At 29.9% G+C, this 24,750-nt stretch overlaps 3 protein-coding genes across 3 annotated transcripts in view; 2 read left to right on the top strand and 1 right to left on the bottom strand.

The window, feature by feature from the left end:
* The first annotated feature begins 15 nt into the window (after nt 1-15).
* On the top strand, nt 16-2,036 carry LOC125068660 (NEDD8-activating enzyme E1 regulatory subunit). Its single transcript, XM_047677923.1, has one exon. It carries the CDS (start codon nt 166-168, stop codon nt 1,771-1,773), a length of 1,608 nt encoding a protein of 535 aa, XP_047533879.1. The 5' UTR covers nt 16-165; the 3' UTR covers nt 1,774-2,036.
* A 123-nt stretch (nt 2,037-2,159) lies between these two features.
* LOC125068650 (N-alpha-acetyltransferase 30-like) lies at nt 2,160-4,087 on the bottom strand. Its single transcript, XM_047677912.1, has 2 exons — nt 3,041-4,087; nt 2,160-2,617 (listed from the first exon to the last, which is right to left on the bottom strand). Exons 1-2 carry the CDS (start codon nt 3,755-3,757, stop codon nt 2,453-2,455), a joined length of 882 nt encoding a protein of 293 aa, XP_047533868.1. The 5' UTR covers nt 3,758-4,087; the 3' UTR covers nt 2,160-2,452.
* Nucleotides 4,088-5,029: 942 nt separating this feature from the next.
* The window catches only part of LOC125068611 (serine/threonine-protein kinase SIK2), a 40,354-nt gene continuing 20,633 nt past the window's right edge, over nt 5,030-24,750 (top strand). The window contains exons 1-3 of the mRNA XM_047677832.1: nt 5,030-5,681; nt 19,062-19,178; nt 24,539-24,602. Of these exons, the coding sequence (XP_047533788.1) occupies nt 5,538-5,681; nt 19,062-19,178; nt 24,539-24,602 (325 nt within the window). The 5' untranslated portion in view covers nt 5,030-5,537. The remainder of the gene's footprint in view (nt 5,682-19,061; nt 19,179-24,538; nt 24,603-24,750) is intronic.

The following is a 24,750-nucleotide window of genomic DNA, read 5'->3' as shown; positions in this document are numbered from 1 at the left end:
TTTTGACATTATCATTTGACATTCTCTGTTATTATTGAATTGAATTGATTTATTAACTCTTCCTCAAAAGTTTAAATTATAAGAATACGTTTGAAGTAATAATCAAAGTGTATCTACAAAATCACAAATCTATTTATATTTGTATAGTGTCTTACTACTTAAGTAATGGCTTCTCCGTCTCCTAAATCACCAGAACAAAGTGAAAAAAATAAGCAGTACGACCGGCAATTAAGACTTTGGGGAGACCATGGGCAAGCTGCACTGGAAAATGGACATATATGCTTAATAAATGCTTCTGCATTAGGTACGGAAATATTAAAATCGATTGTTTTACCTGGTGTAGGAGCAATCACAATAGTTGATCACAACATAGTAAGTGATGAAGATATTGGAAGTAACTTTTTTTTGGAATGTTCTAGTAAAGGTCTTAATAGGGGTTCTGAAACTCTCAGACTTTTATTAGAATTAAATCCTGCTGTGCAGGGACATGCTGTTTATGAACCAGCAGAACAAATACTACGTGATAACCCAGATTTCTTTAAATCTTTCAGTGTTGTGATAGCCACATGTCTTGGAGAAAAAACCATTCAGGATCTAGCACAGCATTTGTGGGATCTAAATATACCACTTATCTTGTGTAGATCTGTTGGATTTTTAGGATCTTTTAGGATACAAATGAATGAACATACAATTATTGAAACTCATCCTGAAAATGAGCAAATTGATCTACGTTTAGATGTGCCATTTCCAGTTCTTGCTGAATATTTAGATGCTTTCAACATAGATACTGTTGACTTAAAAGATCATGGTCACATTCCTTGGATTGTAATTTTATATAAAGCAGTACAAAAATGGCAAACTACTAATCAAAATAGATGGCCTATGAGCAGAAAAGAGAAAAATGAAATTAAGGATGTAATTCAAGATTTTTTTAGAAAAGATGAAAATGGTATACCCATAGAAGAAGAAAATTTTAACGAAGCTTTAAGAGCAGTTAATACTGCATTAGTACCTACTTTTTTACCTGTAAAAATTCAAGATCTTATTTATAGTAGCTCTGCTATTAATTTAACTAAAGAGAGTTCTCCATTTTGGATAATGTGTTCAGCCCTAAAAGCTTTTGTAGAAGCTGAAGGAAAAGGTAAGCTACCCTTAAGAGGTGTTCTTCCAGATATGACAACATCAACAGATCATTATGTTAAACTTCAAAGTATGTATCGTGCACAGGCAGCTATGGAAGCTGAAATAATTTATAGGAAGGTGCAGGAAATTGTAGCACAACTACATTGTGATAGTATCAGTGAAGCAGATGTGAAACTGTTCTGTAGACATGCCCATGATTTACATTTAATGAAAGGATCAAATATAGCTGAAGAATACAGATTGGGCAATGCCATAGCATCATACATAGCAAGATATTTGGAAGAACCAGATGTTATGATGGTTCACTATATTCTTTTAAGATCAGCTGAAAAGTTTCAATCAGAACACTGTCGTGCCCCAGGAGAATGGGAACCAGAGGGAGACATTGCCAAGCTGAAAACATGTGTTACTAAACTACTTAGTGATATATCTTGCACACCATTTCCTAAGGATGATCACATTCATGAAATGTGTAGATATGGTGGAGCAGAAATTCATAGTGTTTCAGCTTTTCTTGGAGGATGTATTGCACATGAAGCAATTAAAATTGTTACAAAGCAATACAAACCTGTTAATAACACTTTTATTTATGATGGTGCCTCAACTAATACTGCTACATTCACATTTTAATGCAGCTTACACTATTTATTATGAATAAAAAATGCATAAAGATAAGACTTTTATTAGAATCTAATGGGATACTAAAATATCTAGTATTTCTTAACCTGGTCTATCATACATTCTGCTACAACAGAGTCAAAAGGAAGGGTAATGTTATATTAATATAATTATAATAACACTTTACATACCACCTTCTTTCCTAGCTTACCTAGATGGCATTATTTTGTAAATAGCTTTTGATCATTATTTTTAAATAAATGCCTAGATTGAGGAACATATGCCAACTTTAATGAACATTTAATTAATGTAATTCATAAAACAAAGTGATTTTAATGAAGTAGAAACAACATAATAAATGAAAGAGGTACAATAACAGAAACAATGTTTTTCTTCAAAGTTGTGTATTTCCGGATAGGATATCAACAATTTAGTTATTGAGGTTTTAAAAGAAATTGTAGTAAACATTCTCATTAACAATTTTTAACTCATAAATTAGATAAAATAACACATATCACATGATAAAAAAAATTTAAACAAACTATACATTTGGCTAAAATTCACATGGCAGGCTTATGATATATCTGTTTAACAACAGTAGGATTTTTAATATAATATATGCCTGAGACCGTGAAGATACCAGAGCTATATAACACAACATTGAGAATCTTTCATTTGTTACCTACTTATTTCACCTTAGCCACAACTTCAACCGCAATGCATCTACTCCATTTAGATAATATCTAAATAAGCGTTTGTCTCTCACAAAGCCTAAGTTTTCATAAAGTTTAAGTGCTGGTTTATTTGTGATTTCTGTTTCTAAAACAACTTCATCTGCATTGTCATCTATCATTGCCTGAAATAAATAGAAATAGGTGTTATTAGAGTAGTACTATATATAATATCTATTCAACATTATATATGACATTAGTTTTATAAGCATGCCAAAATATTATCAGAATTTGTTTTCTTATAAGACTTTTCATAATTATCCAATATAATAAGCGTTTGCTTTTACTAATTAAAAGGGTAATGTTTAAAAATGTAAAGTAATGCTTAAAAATACTAATATACATGCACATAAGTGGGATGTACATTGCTGTACAATGTATAGTCTTTATAGCAAGTTTAAATCATTTCAGCTGTAACAGTTATGTCTCTCTGTGTTGTAAACTTCTTCCTCTGTATTCTTTTATAATATAATAACTGTCTAAATACACATTGACTCTAGTATTAGATTAAAATTATACCATTGATTTGTATATATCTATTATCTCACCCTTATTGCTTTCTGTACTAATCTAGAACCTATCTTCCTTTTCCTATATTTCTCATCTACTGCCAGCATGGCTATGTATCCTCTTTTGACGTTATTTCGATGCATATCTAACTTACAAACAATGGCACCAATACATTTTCCTTCGTGACTAGCCAAGAAGCAAAGTTTAGGCCAGTTGTGAATAAAATATCTATATGTATAGATAGAATAAGGTTCTGACAAATCCTTCTGTATAAGTCTCATAATTTCTGGCATTTGTAATTCAGATTCGTAAGATATTATTTCAATTTTTTCAGAATGTTCTTGGGGAGATGACGATTTTTCAAAGTTTTCAATTTCGTCTACTCCACTACATCTGACCTTGTTTAAGGGGGCATTTTCGTGACGCTGTCTAGTATTCACGACATCACTACACTGTACACTATTTACATTCATCTTGACTTCACTAGGTGCTGCGTCTTGTGCTATTATAGGTTCTACATTTAAAACATTGACACTATCTTTAGAATGGTCACTCGTACCATTAGTTAAGTTACTATTAAGATTGTTAATATGAAGAGTATTAACTAATGCTTCACTTAATTTGTCCTCATTCCACTTTTTTGTTTCATCATTCGTTTCCGGAGGATCTTTGGCCTTTTTACTTTTATTTTTCATACTTGCATTTTTCTGACTGCAATTGATATTCTGTAAATTTTCTTCTGCGAGTTGACTCATATTGGTGGATTTCTATCTATCTTATTTACACATTTAAACGATCATAAGCTCATATCAATTACACAAACGCATTTTATTTTTATACAAACATTTTCTTGTCAAAATCGTAAAAGAGTATTACCGACATCTTGGTATAAATGTATTACTATTACTACCATAGAAAACGTGATTTGACGATACTAATCTACGTTCTTAAGTTACGATTGATTAATATAGAAAAATTAGTAATTCAAAACGGGACATACGAAAATATTTAAGGAAATATATTAAATTTACAACAAGTCCAAGTTTAATCCCTCCACAATCACATTGCAAAAATGATGAATCTTGTTGGTGTTACCATGATTAAATTAGTGTTGCCAAGGCGAATAATGTTTTATCCATAAGCAAGATTTAAAAATTAAATTCCATCAAAAATAATCCACAGCATATTATAAATTACCATACCTTCTAGTTTTAATATGTTATCCTTCCGTCCCTTAAATATATGTTATTTCAGTAATCTAATCTAATTGATATATTATGCTTCAAACTTAAAGGTAAGTTATTAAGCAAATAGAATATATTTGCAAAAAAAAATTTAATGCATTTCGTAATTATCAAAATATGTAATGATTGTCTCGTTACAAGAACTAAATTGTAAAATAACTAAGACTAATATATTTTACGCAAGTTAATATATTTGTCAAACAATGAGATAACTATTATTATACCCAATATTATTCGAAATATATTTGTAAAATTATAAACGTCATTATTACCATTATTTTTATACTAGGGTTTTAATTAATATTATGTGTATTAATATTCTGAATACCTCGAAATTTCTCGGATCATCAAAGTAATGTTAAATATTTAATTTTTTCTATCACCATTTAGGTTAATATGATAAATTAAAAAACGTTCATGTGATATGAATTATAATAGTATTATTTTTAGGTTATCTTATTAATTATACAAATTAAGCAAAGCAAATACATACATACATCATTATCGAAATTTTATAAACACAATTTACGGCATTTTAAAATTTTACATATTATGTCGTAAAAATGGTTTAACATATATTATTTGTATACATTACCAATTAGGGACATAGGTTGATATAGAGGTTACAGATATAGTTAAATGGATATACATATATAAATATGTAATGCCAATGCAATGCTGACGTCACAAAAAGTAACATGGCCGCTAAAAGCGCGCGTGTTTCGCGTCCTAGCAGGTAGTGGCTATTCTGTATGAGTACTCGACTCGAGACTCGCTCACTCGACTCGAGAGACGAGAAGTCGATCAAAGGCACGAGTTCAGTATCCGGTTGACAGCCGGTGAGGCGGCGGCGTCATGATTCCCTAGCGTACGATACGCGCGCCGCCTCTGCGCGATTTTCTATCATTTGTAAATAAATTTTGTACACAATTAAATATTGTGCAGTATAAGCTAAATAACTGTGTGCAAGTGACTGTATAAAATACTTTGTAGACTGGATCCGTATATTTAAGCGCATCGAACTGTAGCAATTTAGAACCTTTGATACAATTTTAATTCAACACTGAATAAGTAACATTGTTGGATACTTATAGCCAAAATATATTAATGTGTAGTACACGAATTCGTTAACTTTGTTAAATAAATAGTACAGTGTTCAAAGATACTCCATTTTTTGTGTTACTAAAATGTTAACTGTTAAGTGTTACGACTGATTAGTGTTGAATGAGTTAAAATTAGTATTATTAAGAAAATTGAATAAGTAGTGAGGTGTATTTGATCGTAAAATTTGATGATTTGCAAATCAACAATGGCGGATCGTGAACGTCCTGCTAAAACCCCCATTAGGGTGGGTTTTTATGACATAGAAAGGACCATAGGCAAAGGAAATTTTGCCGTCGTTAAGTTAGCACGACATCGAATAACGAAGACTGAGGTAAGATGAATTAAAAATAAAAGCTAATAAAATTACATTCATATTGGATTCTTACTGGAATAATATCTTATATGTTATACAAGTACGTACCGACATCTTTATGCTGATTTGGTTTAACCAAACATCAACACTGAAGAGACAACCCGTATATATTAATATATTAAAAATAATGTAATTAATTAAATAACAAATTTAATGAAAAAAAGAAAACCTCATCTTATATAAATATGTAAATAATCGAAATAATAACTTAACGAAAACAATACTAATTACGTATAATAACAACAAATATATCACACCAACCAACATATGATACCAAAAATGTAATATTATAGTATGCGTAATTAATGCCTTAAAAGCAATGTAGATTATTTATTATAATAAAAAAATGTTTTAGAATTTCTTTATAAACATCTAACTATAACTCACAAAGAATCATCGTGCAAATATGCATGACCAAAGATATTTACGAAAGTTGTGACGTCAGAGCATGTACATTATGCTATATGTATGGTAATATCTTTTCATATAATCTGAAATTCTATTACATACTCTTAAGATAATTGAAGTATGAGTATTAAAAATATGTGTACACTAATACAACTATCTTAGATTAATAAATAAGTAAGTAGGTATAAAGTGGGAAAAAACAAGGCAAGAATTTTACTAAAATACGTCTTAATATGCTTTGTTATATAGGAGGCACTAAATTATTTAATTATATTTACATTCCTTATCTACTCAACTATAACAAAAATTTGTCGGTATTACGTAAAGTAGTTAATTATAATTATATACTGGAATTAATTTTGTTTAATGTTTAATAACTTACTTGTTTCTAAACAAAACCTTGTTTATGTAAGCCTTTGATTTCAAGTGCTTTATCGTTTCCTGCTCAATAATTATCCGTATATCTAATGTATTCATGTCCTTTACATTTGAAATAATGTCAATAACATTATTATTATCAAATAAAATCAGAATCACAATGATAAAAAAAGGAACTGTGGTTTGTAAATTGCTGTAGGTTAGAAGAATCACAAAATTTTTCGCAGAATAAAGGTTTATATCTCGAAGTAAGATGTTTCAATACAAGTAAAACCAAATCTAGTAAGAAAGTAGATTAATTACTGTCTCTCAAATCAACATTTTAATTAAAGACAATTACTTCAAAGACACTCATTTCTCACTTTAATATTATAACATGTAACACTTTAGGATAGATAAAAACTGTTCATTGTATAGTTAACGTCAAATAGGGACCCTGAATATGGCCTTGGTATAAAATAATAAATGTACGACGTATTCTATGAGTGTTTACAGAAGAAATATTTACAAAATCAATTAAGATATGATACAGTCTATATCATACGCGACCGAGCCACATTTTGTATATAATTATTTAACAATGTTACCAATACATCAACGGATGCTTCAGGCCGTGAAATTGCGGTTTATGCATTCTATATACGGCTAAATCATCATCGTTATCGTTAAAATTGGTTTCCGCTTCGAATTCTCACGGTTTAGTTGGTTCATAACAATGAAAATGTATATAATGATGTGTGTAGTACGATTTATTCCTCTTATTTTAAAAACAATAGCAATTTTGAATTTGCACAAATGTTTAATGCAATATAAACCTACTTATTTTTCATATTGCAAGATAAAGTTTCGTAAAGTTTATATCTATTTAAGTAAAATTTAAAAGTTTTAATTATGATATACAAATACTTACATTAAAATGACCTATTATGCGGCTGTGTTTTAATTTATATATTTAATATTAAAGTTATGTTCGTTTGTATTTTCCGAATTCACGCAAAAACTTTCACAGCTAACAATGAGGTTAAATGTTACATAATTTTTGAAATATAAGCTATATTTATGTATTATCTATAAGATATATTATGTCAATATTGTGGGAGAGAAAATTCAAATGTTGACCAATCATAAAAAAATCGGATAATGTATATATTTATAGATTTAAAAAATGGAACTACTGTAAAGTTCTAATACGATAGAATATGTATAAGCTGAACATAAACATGCATGTAATTTATTTTTAAAAGATAAGTTCTAATACAATAAACACTTATATTAAAAAAAACTTCAAAGTATCGGATTTATAATGCTTTATTCCTATTCATAATCAAAAAGCTATTTACATCTTGCAATTGGGACCAACAGTTTTAGACACACTGAAAGTTAATTAATTAAATAAACGTATAAGAAAAAAGCCATGGAATTTGCGATAAGATTTTATCGAAAGAAGCTCTCCTTACGTGGTATCAACAAAGGCGAATACTGATTATTATACTGCATTTGTCGTTAATAATAATAAAAAAACCTTAATTTAGCCGCTGCAAATAGGAGTGGGTTAGCTAGTTAATTTTAGTAATTAGAAGAATTAAACTTATTTTATTCAATAGTAATATTTGATCACGCCTGATACTAGCTGATATATGTACATATGTAAAATATTTAATTTCTCGTCATTGTATTTATTTCAATAATAATCACCATTTAGTTAATCGGTATGTTTAATTACCTTAACGAAATGATTCAGAGGTGAGCTGACCTTTTAAAAACTTTATTTACATACAATGGCTGTAGTAAATGTATTTGCTTTAAAAATTAAACAATAAGTACCGAATAAATACTCTTGTTTTTACAATTTTAATTGACTCATGTCTTTAGACATAAAACTAAGTAACAGTTAATAATTACTACAGCGTAGGATTATTATTGATAAAAATAAATATCTTACATTTTAGAGATGTCACAGTTACAATGGCTCTATTAGTGTTTGGAGTATAATGTCGGACATGAAAATAGACGAGCTCTTAATCGCTTGTCAGTTGACCGAGTCACGACTGTAATCTGTGTACTTATTGTTTTCAAATTGACTAGATCATATTCGTGCTGATGCACCTAACAAAGCAGAAAATTACGAAGCAAAATTTCATTACATCTCTCATTTCGATCAGCAGCGGAAGCAAGTGAATATTTCATTAAATCGAACGTGAATTTTCCTACATCAATATCACTACTAAATTTAAGAAAATAATCCTAAACCGTGTCACGTGTTAATACTATACGTATATATATTATAGAATAATATATTAAAAAGCATAAAATTATCTGTAGCTGTAGATATGGAGAATGCCTAGTTAGGTTAGAATGCTTAGATGACTAAATAACGTCATGTCAATAGTATTTGAGACCATTTAAATATCATCGCAAGTAGAGCTTGGCGCAAAAACATGTTGACGTAGATATTATCTCAATTTAACGACTGATTTGTTTTAAATAGGAGTTTTTCATCTCTTAACGTTGGTCTAGTCGCAAATACTAAGTCTGGACTCACATCCCGTCTCTGTCTACTTCTTCAATAAATTCTCAGTACTAACCTAAATCTCGGAATAAATGTCTTCTGATGTCTCTACTAAAGTGCCTTGTGTGTGTTCTAATCTTAATTCCCGTAACATTTGACTATTAGGGATAACAAAAAGAGAGTGCACTTATATTTGCACACTCTCTTTACACTACAATATCTCTTGCGCAGAAGGCTGGTCTTTGAGATTGATAACTGTGGTCGAAATTCGGTCGGTGGAGGGCATTGTGATAGGTCTTAGTAATAAATTCATCACGTGCCGCCAATTTCTAACTGTAGTTGTAATTAAAGTACAAAAATTCATGAATACAAATATATATATATATATATTTAACAAACAAGGGTTATATATAACCCTTGTTTGTTAAACGTCATTTTATTACTCTAAGAGATAAACGAACTGTACACATTTTAAGATTTCAAATATGTTTTTTACAAGTACTTGGATACAAGGCTCAATTAATATTCACGTAGTGTCAATCTAAGCTGTGAGTATCTTCTTGAATACGGGTAATGGACGAACGAAAGCTAACATTCAGTAGTGGATATAGAGACGTCTAAAGTAGTGCATAGTGCATTAAAGTGGGTCGTTGGCCCAATAGCGCTGTGAATGACTCACAGAATTTTAAACGGATCGGTGACTATTTTAATTTAGCATGTTGATTTATATTAATTAGACAATGCAAATAAGCAACGGTGTACCTAATTAAAAGGCGTTGATGGCATTACCTAATGTCATAAGAGGAACAGCTTCGAATGAATGGATTGATGTAACCTAACCTATTTTCATCGTTAATTTGGGACCGGTATTGTGCATTAACTGGACGATGTGATAAAAACTATTTGAAAAACTAATACCAAGGTATTTAAATCATATCTCATGCTATTTTTATTATGTTAGAAGTCATGAGCAAAAGCGTCGTTAAAAATAGTAATTAAACTTTAGTTTTACCTATACGTCTATTGACATATATTAAGCTTAGAATTCGTAATATAATGAAATTATTGCACAGAGCCAATCAAAAAAATCATAGACATTATTTTATTACATAGTTATTATATTAACAAAAAAAAGAAGAGTTTTTTTGAACTAAAATGGACTTATTAACCTTTCAACCTTGTAAAATAATTACACGCTTTGAAGTAAACTATTTAATTTTAACTTAAAAAATGCTCTGAAGAGGTGAAAATCCTCTGAAGTTTGTATGCCCGAATGATTTTATCGATATTTTTGGTGTCTTCGACCGTCTATGGCTTTGTAATGATGTCCTCTGTTACTAAATTACTATATGGTGAAAATGTGTTAACTCACACGAGCGAAGTTACAACAAATGATTATCAAGGTCCATACGTATAAGTTAAACAGATTCTTCCTGCTTGCGTTATGTTACGCTCCAGATATTTCAGCATTTATTTTTAATAACAATCATATCAGTAAAGTATAATATGAAAAATAATTGTACAAACCACAAATATTTTAACAAAAAGAATGTAATGCAACTTTCTACTTTTTTGCTAAAACCGGTTAAGTATTTACAAAATATTACGAGGAACATGACCATCAATCAGCGACTCGGCGTAGTCAGGCGACTGAGGTCGAATGCGCGTTGCCGCATCCCAAAATACCACGGCATCGACCTTGTCTTCAGATGCAGGCATCGTGTTGTTTTTATTATTTAACATTTTTCCGCGTGAACCATTCGCGCCAAGGTGATGGCCAGAGACAAACCCGTGAAATAGTCAACCGACAAAGAAACGTCATTAAAGTAAAGCTAAGTATAAGTTAAAAAAAAAGATAGATTTTGAAAGAACAAATACTGCTGTTACATACTACAAAAAATATTTCAAAGCTGAATGTAAGGTACATTTTTTATAATAGTGGTAGGCATACTAGCCACCTGATGGTAAGTTTGTCGCCACGATTCTAAGCCGCTGAGATGCTGTCCTTTGTGTCTTTAATTAATTACAGTGACTCACTCACCCTTCACACCGGAACACAATAATACCCAATATTGAATTAGTAATAATTATATGGGTGTTGCCTACCCAGATGTGCTTGCAACAAAACCTTACCACCAATTGTTATACATGTAATTTAAATATTTATTAATAAAAATTTAAGCATGACTACTACAGTTAAAGTTAATATTTATGACAGTTTACGTAGGACAATTCTAAATATATTTAAATATCACATTTTTCATATATTACATTTTTCACACGCATCTACTCATCGTGATTGATGTTGCATTATCATGATCTTATAAAACACAGTGCATATTGTGAAGTGATTTGTTACAATGATTCATATCTCACGCAGCCGAGCGGAGTATAACTTTGCAATTGTTAGTTTGAAACATTAAGAAAGTGAACATAGATGCGATTCGTGATCGCAAAGAATAAGTCAAGCGAATATTTTGCCAGGGAATTACTTCTCATGGCACGCGCTCGGTTTACACTTGGGCGCTTGAAAAATGCCCGCTTGACGCAAATGCGTTATCTATTTTGGAGTTCTACGTCAGATACACACTCTTATCTGTGTTCTGCAGTCTAGCGGTCACCGTGTGTCTGTACTTTCTTGGATTTAAAGCTTAAGATTTCCCCGCTTATCCCCACGATTCATCGCTTGTTTTACAAATGATTGAAAAAGTATGAGGTTAAATTAAACTTAAATTTCATTTAAGAGTCTAAAAAAAGTGAAAGGAACAATAATTACTTACAATTACTTTTACTAATGTTAATATTATATTTATGAAAGTAATATGTCGAAACAAAATTAGAAATTCTGAAACACAAAATGATCAACTAAAACCTCTTTTCTGTGAAACGAGCACATCATACTTGTAAGCAACCCTTTTGTCTGAGATACCTTTTCTATTTCAAAGATGCTTAATGTAATTGATTTCAAAAAATGTAAAGCCAAAAAAATACATTTTGTATTGTATATTAGTGACTAATGTTGAATTTAACATAATTTTCACAAAAATGTTTATATATATTTATATAACTTTTATATGACGTAAGGGCTATATCTAATTAAAAAAATGTTTCTTCAGTTTAAATTAATTAGTATCTTCTTTGAATAAATGTATATTTTGTTTCAAAACAGTGAATTGAATACGAAACATTTTTTAGCATATATGCGAAACTTGTGTACAAAGCATTGCACTGACAGTACCGTACAAATTGAATCCAGTGGGGGTAGGTAGGTATCCTTGAAAAAGGTTTTTCCAAGCCTCCAACTAGGGGTGGGAGGTACTAGAATGGAGGGCACTACGCTTCCCACCGTGGTTTCGTTCGACGTAGACGAGTAAAGCACTTTAAACGTTACGTACATTTGCCGTATTTTTACACGAAACTTTTTACGTGTAAAATAAAAGTTGCTTAAGTGTAAACTTCTAATTTAAATATATTTCAGTGTTTTTCCCTGTTTATATTGTACTTCATATATTATTGTAATAATTTTTTTATTAACTTCTGTCTTTGCAATACTTATTTATGTTTCGTACCTATACTTACGTAACTATAATTTTATTTTAGACAATTATATTTCAATTGAAACTCAGTCAAAGCGTGCTATGATGCAATGAATATTCATGCAATGATAATTAATTCGAGGCTCTCATCTTAAAAATTTCAGCTCGCTCCGTCTCGTTGCTTTGTAATTATTGTTGCAAAACTGAATCTTGTAGCGTTCTACTTAAAAGAAACAAGAACGTTGAGTTCGTGTTCTCAATGCAGCATGTACTACAGAGTGGGTAATGTTTCATCATACTCTGAAAAATACTACGTGCAGCGTAATCTCAAGCATAGCAGTCTGGGGAAGGGAGAAAATCTATCTGTCTTTGTCACCCTTACGCTCGCCGCTTCCTCGTTTCTATTGATCGTCGTCTAGACTTGTTGATCAGTGGTTTCGGACGGAGGATGTAGATAGCTACTAAAAATTTAGTTTTTGACATCGACGGTCGTCACTCTTCATATCTCTTTAGAGGATTATTTATGACGAAAGATGATTATTTTTCATTTGATAAACATATAAAAATGCTCTAATATTTTACAATATACTACAATACTGGCGTCGCCGAAAATATTGCTGTGACGCGCGCCTCTGTTTGATAAATATCGATTACAATCATTAACAACAGTTCTGACGTCATAAGAAGATTTGTGTCTTATAAAAAGCACTCATCCATTTATTAAGCCGCAGGTGCGTCAATAGTATTATACGTATACTATGTCTTAAACTTTATCATAATTATAAGATAAGAATTGACGCAAATGTCTGTCGCTTAGGGTTTAATCCATTGGTCTAGATAATCAACAACATAAATGTATAATACTTTATTATATCGGTTTATTATTTATTATTTCAATGAAAATATTTACAGAGCGAATGATAATGTGTGATAACTAAATCGTTGTATTTAGATGACTTAGTCATTTCGTCTCTTCATAAATTTACTGTGAGAAGCAACGAACCAACCAAACAATGAGATATTTCGTAATCATTAGTCTGACCTCATTTAAGGACTAATTAATTATTTGTTGTTACAACAACAACATGTAAATTGGAAAAAAAAATATATAATTCGTACTTCCTCTATAGTTTAATCCTTCAAATATTATACTATTTTTTATCAGATCATTTTTGTATCGTATTATAGACGAAATGACTCATAGACATTTATAATTCATAGTTTGGCTTAGTTTAAATTATCTTCGAACTAATTTCATTTTAAATATTATGTGTCCGTATTATGACGTCCTACGCGAACTAAGGTATCGATATCATGTAAGGTTTAAGATAAAGCACACAAAGACTCTTCAAAGCTTTAAAATAATCACCTGTCAACGTATCACGTATCTGCTTGAATGTCATTTTTTTATCAGATAATGTTCTTGCACTAATGGACTCCTCGTGTAATATAACAAAACCCGTATTACACTGGATTCACAACTAATTCTAGATGCCTAGTGCTATTTATTTTAAATCGAACATAATTTTTTAAAATTTATTTTAGAATTAATTTGATTCTTCTATGATAATTGATATTGAATACCAATGATTCGCGATGGATGTTGAATGTCATCCGCACCGATGTCGGCCCTGATGTATAGGTCCTTTGAATTATATTGCAATGGTCTGTCATAGTCAGCGATTCCGTGACGAATAATTGTTTGCATTGGATTTGAAATTTATATGTTTTTAGTAATTACAATTCATTCATCAGAGTTCATTTTATCGTTAAAATTAAATTAAAGAAAGTAAGACTTGGTGCAAGCCCGTCTGGGTAGGTACCACCCACACAGATAATCTACCGCCAAACAGCAATACTTAGTATTATTTTGTCCGATTTGAAGGGCGAGTGAGCCAGTGTAATAGGCACATTATATCTTAGTTTCCAAGGTCCATTGGCGTTAAAAGGAATGGTTACTATTTTTTCATTTGCTACTTTTTATGGGTAGTGGTGACCGCTTACTATCAGGTGGTCCACGTGCTCGTCCGCCTACCTATTTGTTAGTTAGAAGGTAGGTTAGTAGCAGGTAGTATAGTTTGGATAAATGAAACAAATATATAACTTCTGCTAATTATTTAGGTTAATACTATATTTTAATCGGAAATGATAATATTAATCTTAAATAACTGCGATTATTGTATTAACACGATTAATGAATTAAAATTATTTTTAGTATTTTTTTCCGTTATTTCTATCTATGTTATTATATTAAAAAAATATATTGTAGGTTAGCATATATAGCAATATATTTGCATGAATTACTTATTGACCTCCATTTGGACAACACGCCCGGAAACATACATGGATATAAAGTGTAACTAACATTTCCTGGTACTAAAATCACGCCTTTGAATAGTTTTAACCATGACACAAATGGTCTTTCGTAATTCCTTAACTTCTTAATGTAATATTTAGAGGACGACTTCGTTTTGAGGACGGGAACCAATTAAATAGTTTTTACAATTTTTTAATGATCTCTTTAAGTTTATTCTATTTAGTTTTAAATTATTGGTTTCATGATACTTAACATTTATTAATGTTTCATCTAATTTTAAAAATAATTTGTTAAAGTTAAAAACATTTCTTAAGAGTACTCAACGCGAATTTACTTAATATATAAATTATTCGTAATGTAAATTTTAGGAGGTTAAAAGGTTGCTCAGACGTCTGTAAAGCAACATATTTTGTATGCTTAACGCGTTTTCTCTATATAATATACATACTAGAGCCCATATCCCTCGAGCCACGTATCTTATGAACTTAATAGCATAAAATTAGGTTGCGTTCCATACCACTTATTAAGCAAAAGAGGTCGGCTGGCTTTCTTTTCTCTAAAGGGAAATAACAAATATAATTTATTTCTATTGTATGATTATTCGACTCTTTGTACAAATTATATTCAAGCGAAATTATTTTTACATGAATATTAATCTTAAACTTATAGCAAGTTTAATAAATCTCAACAAACAAACAAATTATAATTTAATTGTTTAGATATAAAAACTCATTTTTAAATAAGCTACTTTCTGTCTCTTTGAAGTTTGAAATTAATTATGTAGATCTGTGCGAATATTTTCGTTTAGTTTTAAAAAAACGCTCTAATATGAAATTTTTTCTTTCTTCAGGCATTTTATTACAAATTTCAACTGTTCATCAGAATTTGTAGTAAATAAATCCAATTTCACTACATTTTTACAGGTCTTATTAAATCTCACCCCGGCTCATCACGCGTCACTGTTCCTACACTAGCGGTTCAATAACATTAGGTTATTGACCCACAAACAGGTGACCGTGCACTTTGAAAAATAAAATACACATTACCGCTCAAATTTAAGAAAAACACTTTTCGCTTGCTTTTTGGCAATAATTAATTACTATTATCCACAATATGTTCAATTATTATATTTTATAAAGCTATCATTTAAGTTATAAATTTGTATGAAAGTATTTTTATTTTTTAAATAAAAATATTATTTAACGTCCGTTGAAATTATATTACATGTACATATATGTACATTGTACATACTGCCGAAAAGTCTCATAGGATTACTGGGTATGATAAGAATCTAGTTAAGATAATATCTATTACGTCATGTACTTATTATCTACTATCTTACACTTCGGACTGAAATAATACTAACAGAAATTAAATAACAAAATGTAAGGACATGATATAGATTTTTAAACTTCGGGCATGTTATTTATGAACGATATGGAAGAGTTACTGACGATGCATTACTGTCAGTAATCGCCTGATAAAAGTTATCTTAGAAATCGTCTCTCGCATGAATTGGCAAAGAATTCATCTCTCGTATTGTGAGCCAATACAATTCATCACGTCTTTGTTACCACGGCTTTCTGATAATTGAGTTGTAAATATAATAAGTAGATACTCAATTTTTAAATATAAATTAAATAATGATGCGAAGAAAAATTAACTTTATAAATAATATGATTTACTGTTACATCAAAAGAAAAATATTAAACAGGTGTATTTCAGTAATTATTTTTATCACGTATTTGAGATCAAGTGGAAAGCGAAAATATTTTATGACAGGAAATACCGACAGACGTAAATTACTTTAAAGAAAATTGTATCATCACCTTTTAACAAAGACGCTGACCACAGAATTTTATTGTCCCGACTCACAATCACAATTCGGGAAGTTTTATGACGGTAATAATTTTTATATTTGTAACCTTATGAACGAAATCCGCTACCCATCATAATAAACGTGATCAGATTACTTTATTACTACAATATAAAACCTTGAAAAGCGAAAACGAAACTTCGGTTGTAAGGTATGATTGATGTGTTTTAATAATAACAATACACTGTATTAAATTAATTTTACCGTTGACACACACGAAAACGCAACGAATGTATTTTTATATTAATATAATGTTAAATGTAAACTATATATCAAAAGTATTGAGGATACAAGGATACATAATATATGTACACTAAAGATCTGGACATTAAATAATCAATTACCACAACTAAAGTGCGTAGCCACAATAATACTTGTATGTTTTTAAATGCGCGTGTTTTCCTGATAATGTTTATTTATATAACATATCAATTATTAAAGTAAATAAAAAAAAAAAAACGTAAGACCATGTATTGCGTTTTTATTGTAACACAATAATTTAATACAGTAAGTTCATTTACCGGCATTCATATAAAGATATAATACAAGTTAAATAATGTCAATAATTAATTGTTTTCATACCAAATTAGGCGATAAGGAAGCTTCATACGGATGTACGAGTAAATAATTATAATTGGCGATAAACCATCCATTGTTTTAACGAAACTGTTTAATTTGAACATAAATTCAAAATAGCGATGAAATATTCCTAAAGATAGGGTATCTAAAGGCTGAGTATTGACTTACTCGTTTTGATTGCAAGGGCCTCCATGACGTAAAGATACGTGTGTGATGGTCCTATCAGCACAATCGGGTCAATGTCACGCGTCTGACCGGCATCGGCACATCACTAACCGTCTCCGTTTTCAAATATCACGTCTATTTTAAATCGGCAATGTTTATTTTAAAAACTTACATTCGCAAATGGCTTATTGAATACTGTAGCAGACACGGCCTTAGAGTTATCAGAAATAGAAACAGAAACATTGGATTAGAAATGTCGAAATCGTTGTATTGCTTGCGTATTACTTATCTTAATAATACGATATTGGAAAGTCAATTAATAAATCAATATTGGTAGTGTGCTAAAACTTAAAAGATTTTTCTTAGTATCTATGAGTTAACCGTCAATAATATACATTATATACATTATAATATACATTATATAATATTATATAGTTTTTTATAATTACTGGTAAACTAATAGTAATTACTAACCGAGTAATAATTATGAAAGTAATAATTATAATATTCTAAAGTATAATAAAACTTTTTATGTACACAATAATTTAATGTATACCAAGAAACCGCTATAAGATCAAGGCAAAAATATAAATAACAAAGTTATTCTAAATAATTATATACATATTTAATAAATCATTCGAGGAATATGACAGGGTTTTTAAGATTTTTAGAAGTATTTGTATTTTGGAACTGTATTTTCCATGTATTGTAATATAAACATAATAATCATATCAGAAATGTCTTCATTTCTTGATTTTAATTAAACCTCATAAAATTTAAGCAATTACGTTTCGTTCCTTGTAATCTGAGTATAAAAAACTGAAGTTTTGTGGTTAATTGTACACTCATATGTTTGTTATTATATTATTCAATTACAATATATATTTGATTTCATCGTCGATGCCTTTAAAATATCTGTTGATAAAGACACAGAAATGTTTTTTTTCTGTAGATTATATAGAAGTGACGAGAAGTCCAATCACGCATATCGCGTCAATTGGCTCAATCGGAGCAAACCAAGTGACGCTCGTCCTGACGTCAGCGCCTCTTTGTCTGTATGGAAACAGCAAATCACCGAATAACTGTTTTGTTCCGTTCTTCATAAAAATGCAATACATATTCATTTAAAGGCATAAAGTTTTGTGATTTATCGTTTTACAATATCGCTCTTGAACTACACGTTAATGCAAATAGCGGAATGTTAAATAAGTTTTTGATCATGTTTATTAAATTTATTAATTAATTATTTATTATTAAATTAAAACACTACAATAAGGTTTAAACTTTAAATCGACAACTGTTTTTTTTTTTAAATAGATGTTCAAGCAAATAAGGTTCCTATGGGATGGTAAGTGCTTACCCCCCGCCCATTGACTTAAGTTCTGTAAGAAATATTAAATATTCCTTACATTGCCAATGCTCTGCCAACCTTGAGAACTAACACGTCCCTTATGTCTGTAGTACTCATTTTTTGTGATTGTTTTTAATTAGTAAATATACCATGTTTTACTTTAGTTTAAATATTTTGCTTGATTATAATTATTATAATATCAATTTGTTTTTGTTACAGGTAGCAATTAAGATAATAGATAAATCACAATTAGATGCCAGTAATCTTCAAAAAGTCTACCGCGAAGTGGATATCATGAAGAGGCTGGATCATCCTCATATTATTAAGCTTTATCAAGTAAGTTCAACTAAGATAATTTACAAAGTAAACCGAAATCAAATTTCTTTGAATCCGTTCCCATTAAAATCTTTTTCCATTGTTAAACATAATTCGATCGTTGATTACTAATGTATAATTATTTTATTCTGTAGATAGACATTTCTTGCGTTTCGTTTCATTGACGTAAATCATTGTACCAATTGAATGTAGTTGAATATTTTACGATTGTATTCAGATAAGTTAAAATAATTATTGCATCGTATTCGAATTTTAATTACTCTCGACTGTACGTCCTTGTGACTAGTGATTTCTCCGTATGAGTTTTTTTTGTTCAATTGTTTCATCCGTTGTTAGCAGTACTCTCAAAACCACTTGTAAGAATAAATAATAATATGTTTCTTTGGATCCCTTTTCTATAAAAGTTTTCTCTATTTATTTAATTTTAACATATATTTTTGCTTAAAAATCTTTTAAACTAATGGTACGGTATGAAGACGTAGTAGAACACAGTGCGTTATAAAAATACTTTATTTTTTATATATAACACTAAAAATAGTACGTAATTCTTTTTTGTTACACATGTAGGTATAGGGTACTAATAGCTGGAAATAGTATAAGGTTTTGTACCGATGTAATTTATATAATAATACAACGATGTTAATGTACATATTGTATATAATATAACGTATTATTTTATGTATGTCTGATTTGGATTTTTTTTTGCGTTTAATTATATTTTTTATAATATCCGCTAAAAAGCTAAAAGATATTCAAAGATATTTAAGTATATACTTTATTTCTATAAGAACTATGATAAAATTATAAATATTGTTATATTATAATATTGCTACGTACCGATGGTAGGTAAGTGGATGTAAGCGAATCGAATAGAATATAATGATATCGTTACATACCGTTAGAATCTAACTATCCAGTGTGCAGTTTGTAGGAGGACAAACAAGTATATTGACTGTTGTTATAGTGTTCAAAGTAAATGTCACGTGAAATTACCGTTCATAAACGAAGTTGCTTGCTATTTGGGACGTTGAACTGTAAAAGCGTCATATTAAACTGTCCTTAGCAAATTTACATACCGATTGTCGGTTTAGTTCGTAGAAAAAAAACAAAGTGTATGAAAATCGCATTTACGTCACTTGATTAATAAAAAATTTGAAGAACGGTAAATGACGTAAACAATGTTTTGGTTCGTATGGTTTTCAAAAAGGGCCTGTTTAAATATTTCCCGCAAAACGAAATGCTCGACAAATAATTATCCTGACAAGCATTTTTCGATATTTTTGCCTGTTGATTGTCTATGCTATCTAGAAATCGTTTCAGAAGACGCAAAGTTACAAATTATATATTTTATTTTGCTAAAGATCCCCATTTAAATGAAAAAGTTTATGTGTCTGTTAATATTTGTAAAATCCATTAGCTAAGCATCTTTATCTGTATAACTCGATAAATAAAGTATTCAGCAAGATTAATGGACAAATAAACGTGTATGTGTGGAATGCGTCTACTCACATATGACAGCATGACAGATGCATGTATTTGCATTGCGTTGCAGTCTGCTGCAATTGTAATCTATCTTAAACAAGTGTATATACGTAAATCATGTGAATCTATATGTATAAGAAAACGGGTGGGATATGTTTTTAACTAACATTTTTAAGTAATTTCATATATGTACGTTTTGCTTAAAAAAAATCGACGATGAATAACGCAGGTAATTAGCATTGAATGTTTTTTTTTGTTGGTGCGAATACTCATTTGTACAGAACTATTGGAACATTAAAATTACGCTCAGGAAAATTTATCTATTATTATTATTATTGTATGCTATATATTTTGATAAGTCTAACCTACTTGTTTAATTAGTATTAATTCACGTTTTATCATGTTTTAGACTGTTACCCTGAGAATACTAAATATACAATTTACTTTTATTTTAGAAGGTTGACATTTTTTAATACATAATGCATAAGAGCTAAGAATGTCGTAGACATAAATAATTAGAATTCTTATTTCAAACTTAATGATTATGTAATTATCATTAATCACGCTTCTACAAAGCTACGAACGTCGGTAGTTGAATTAACGAACTATATTGTAGCACAGTGACATCTAAAAATAGGTCACAGCATACCGTATTATGCTCCTGATTCCTGCAAGTGGAACAATAGTATTGCATGATTCGCTTTTGAAACCAGCTTGAATGAATTGAACACTATTAAGAACTTGAATGGTAGTTTTCGTGTACAAACATTTCACACAGATCAGTTGCATTGTCGATGAAACATTCATCGCTTGTGTTATACCAGACTTTTATTGTTTTCTAAATTTAAAATTTGTTTTGAACAGAGAAGTTAATTCGCATTTTGTTTAATTTAAACATAAGGTTTTGACAAAAGTGTGTTTTCCTAAGGATCTGACGTCAAAAGGAAATACCTAATTGATATTGGAGAAATCCGATTTTTGTAATAATTAATCATAAAGTATTTCCCCTTGAAGTTTGAGATTTTGTCGGTTATATTCGACCAGCTGAAGTTGTTAGTAGACAATCAAACATCCGTAATATGACGTCAAGATTATACAATATATGTTATGATATGCATTAACTAGAGACCAACCAAATTTTCTAAAGTATTTTGTTACGTATAGACCAATTATAATATTTGGAATTTTATAAATAATGAATTTCTTTAATATTCCAATCCCAATTTGGTCCTCTTGGGGTTGAATTTTCAAAAATACCATAGAGATAGATAGAGAGTAAAAATTGTTAGAGTCCTTTTTCTGTATTTCTAACTTCAAATATGAAGGATATATAGATATATGGATGTCCATATAGACTTAAAGGCCCCTCTTTTACCCCTTTTAGATGATTAAAATATGCTTTAACAGATGTCTTCTACTTATAATCAGAAGCCCAAACATTGATTATTCGTAATATCGAAAGTAATGGATCGTGATGGCGAAGATCAATACAAAATTTGATCCCCAATTTCACCCTCTCACATTTCCAAAAAGTTATTAATAAACATGTCCTCATAAACAGAAGGAGAACATTGATTTCCATATTTTTAACTTCAAAACTGATATGAATTTCAATGCAAATTTGTATCCCCGATTTATGGGATGAATTTTCAAAAAGTATTTTACAACTAAATTAAGTGAAGTAAAGCCTTAATACCGTTTACCATATTTCTAGCTTTATCATATACTATACCACCAAACAACATACATATTACTGTTTTCTTCTCGTTTAAAAGGTGAATGAGCCAGTGTAACTAAAAGCACAAGATATAACACCTTAGTTCCCAAGGTTGGCGGCGCGGTTAATGTTTGATATAGCGCCAATGTCTATGGGCCACCCTCCAGGCCATTACCATCGGGTGGACCATTCACCCGTCCGCCTACGTATTTTATATAAAAAAGGCGCTAACAAATGACGCGCTTTGTTTTCATACAATTTGACGCACTTTCAATATTTATCTCATCCGTTATTCTACCACCAAACATCAACACTGCTATGGTCCTGTTTAAAGCGAGCGAGAATTGCAAAAGCGATATAATATCTTATATCTCAAGAGTATCTATCACCAGGCGTTGCGATGACCATCAGGTTCATTTGTTCGGCCATTCTATTTTTTATAAAAGAAAAACCTTATTCCGCTATTTGTAATTAAATTTTAACCTAAACGTTTAACCTCCGACACGCTTCGTCGATTACATTACACCAAACTGATAAAATCAACAACATTGGATGGGCATCCGATAGACTGTTATTTTTACATATTGTTTAAGTATAACACATACCTATTATACGATCTTGAAAAATATTACTAAAATTCAAGGTGACTGAAAAGATAAAAAAATAAAAGGCCAAATGAAACAAAAAACACATTCAATATTTTAAATTATTTCCATTGGTAATTTCAAAGGTTAAGAACCTACAATTAATTGATGTACGTGTGGGCTTACATGGATTTTGACGGTCATACTAAAAGACAGATACGGTGACTCAGGCGATATTTATAGATGTTTTTAGTTTTACGCGGCTGAGATAGTTCATGGACACGGCCTAGCCGTTTTACATGTATGTGATGTGAGCACGCTACAATCTGTAACATCTCATTACCGTCTATTAGTAATTTACAAGGTATTTTTTCACGCTTACAAGTGAAGGTTTAATAAAAACAATCATAAAGCCGATATTTTTGCTACTATTTTCGTGGTCTCCTCACACGCAATTTAAAAGCGAAATTTTTAACTACTGTTGTGACCATTGAATTATGATTAGTTTTTCGGGGTAACAAACAGTTAATATTAACTTACCAAAAAGTGTTTATTACGTCAATCTACGTCATCCATGACGTCTTAACACTGTAGTCATATGACCTACCAATATTTTAAATTGAAGACTGACCTTATGAGAGTACCTAATATGGTGTATAGTATTTTTATTTGTATAAATTTATCTTTAATTGTAAATTACTTTATAATTAAATCGAAAACTTAAAACCAGTTCAAGCAGTAGTAGTTTTGGCTCGAACTAAGTTTGAAATTTATGTCTTTCAAGTAGATAATAAGAAAATTAATGTTGTTAAACTAATTGTAGCTTAATTATGAGTCGGTATGCAAATGATCAGAGTACTAGCCGTATCCTTGTTGGGGTCCTATCGGAAACAATGTACATTAGATTTTTGGTAACCTATGTTACCGATATAACAATATAAATATTTGTAATTTTAAAAATGACTTACTACCATCCAATCCTATCCTATCCTAAACCTCTTATGAGACGAATCTGCATCAATCAGAGTTATAACAACTGACATTTACGAGAATCAGCATAAATACTGAATTCCCTATTTCTTACTATTATTTTGCACTTTCAATTTTCATCTTCTTAAGGGATGAATTAAAAAAAATCTTTAATAACTGCCTATAAATTTTTAGTAGTAGACTAAAGAACGATTTTCATATTTTAACATCAGATCAGATATGACGCATTCCTATTAAACTTTTATCCACATGAGAAGATAAATTTAAAAAAATCCTTTCCTTATTGCACCACATTCTATAAGGAATAAATCTCTTTAAATACACCGTTTTAGGCTGTGCGTTGTATGTCAATCAGTCATTTTAAAATTTCATTAAATAGATAATGTATTAAGTACATGTTATCACATATGTACTTATATATCGTTTATCGATTTTATAAATAAGTCAATATAATAATATTGATATAAAGTATAAATAATAAGTTCATTAACTCGGTGCCAATTAAGTTATTTTTCATAATTTATATTTATTTGTTTGTATAAAATAATTTGTTGAATCATTCCGTTAATTTGTTATTTTTTCCACAGGTTATGGAGACAAAAAATATGATCTACATTGTATCAGAATATGCTAGTAAAGGAGAAATTTTTGGTACGTATAATAAAAATCGACAATACTTGATAAAGTAGACACATACACGCATATTTGAAACGTCCTCGTTAATCGTTTATAAAATAAATATTAACGTAAACGAAGTACCGATTCTACTAAAAGAAACTGTCTAATATCTTAATATTCA

The sequence above is a fragment of the Vanessa atalanta genome, chromosome 14 (genome assembly GCF_905147765.1).
Source record: "Vanessa atalanta chromosome 14, ilVanAtal1.2, whole genome shotgun sequence".
NCBI classification, from domain to species: Eukaryota; Metazoa; Arthropoda; class Insecta; order Lepidoptera; family Nymphalidae; genus Vanessa; species Vanessa atalanta.
Note: the sequence above shows the minus strand (reverse complement) of the source record. Positions and strands in the feature narration are given on the sequence as shown.

Coding starts and splice junctions, on each gene's coding strand:
- LOC125068660 (XM_047677923.1), top strand. CDS start 166: ATGGCTTCTCCGTCTCCTAAATCACCAGAACAAAGTGAAAAAAATAAG.
- LOC125068650 (XM_047677912.1), bottom strand. CDS start 3,757: ATGAGTCAACTCGCAGAAGAAAATTTACAGAATATCAATTGCAGTCAG. Junction 2,618..3,040: donor TAGTACAGAAAGCAATAAGG/GTGAGATAATAG, acceptor TATTTATTTCAG/GCAATGATAGATGACAATGC.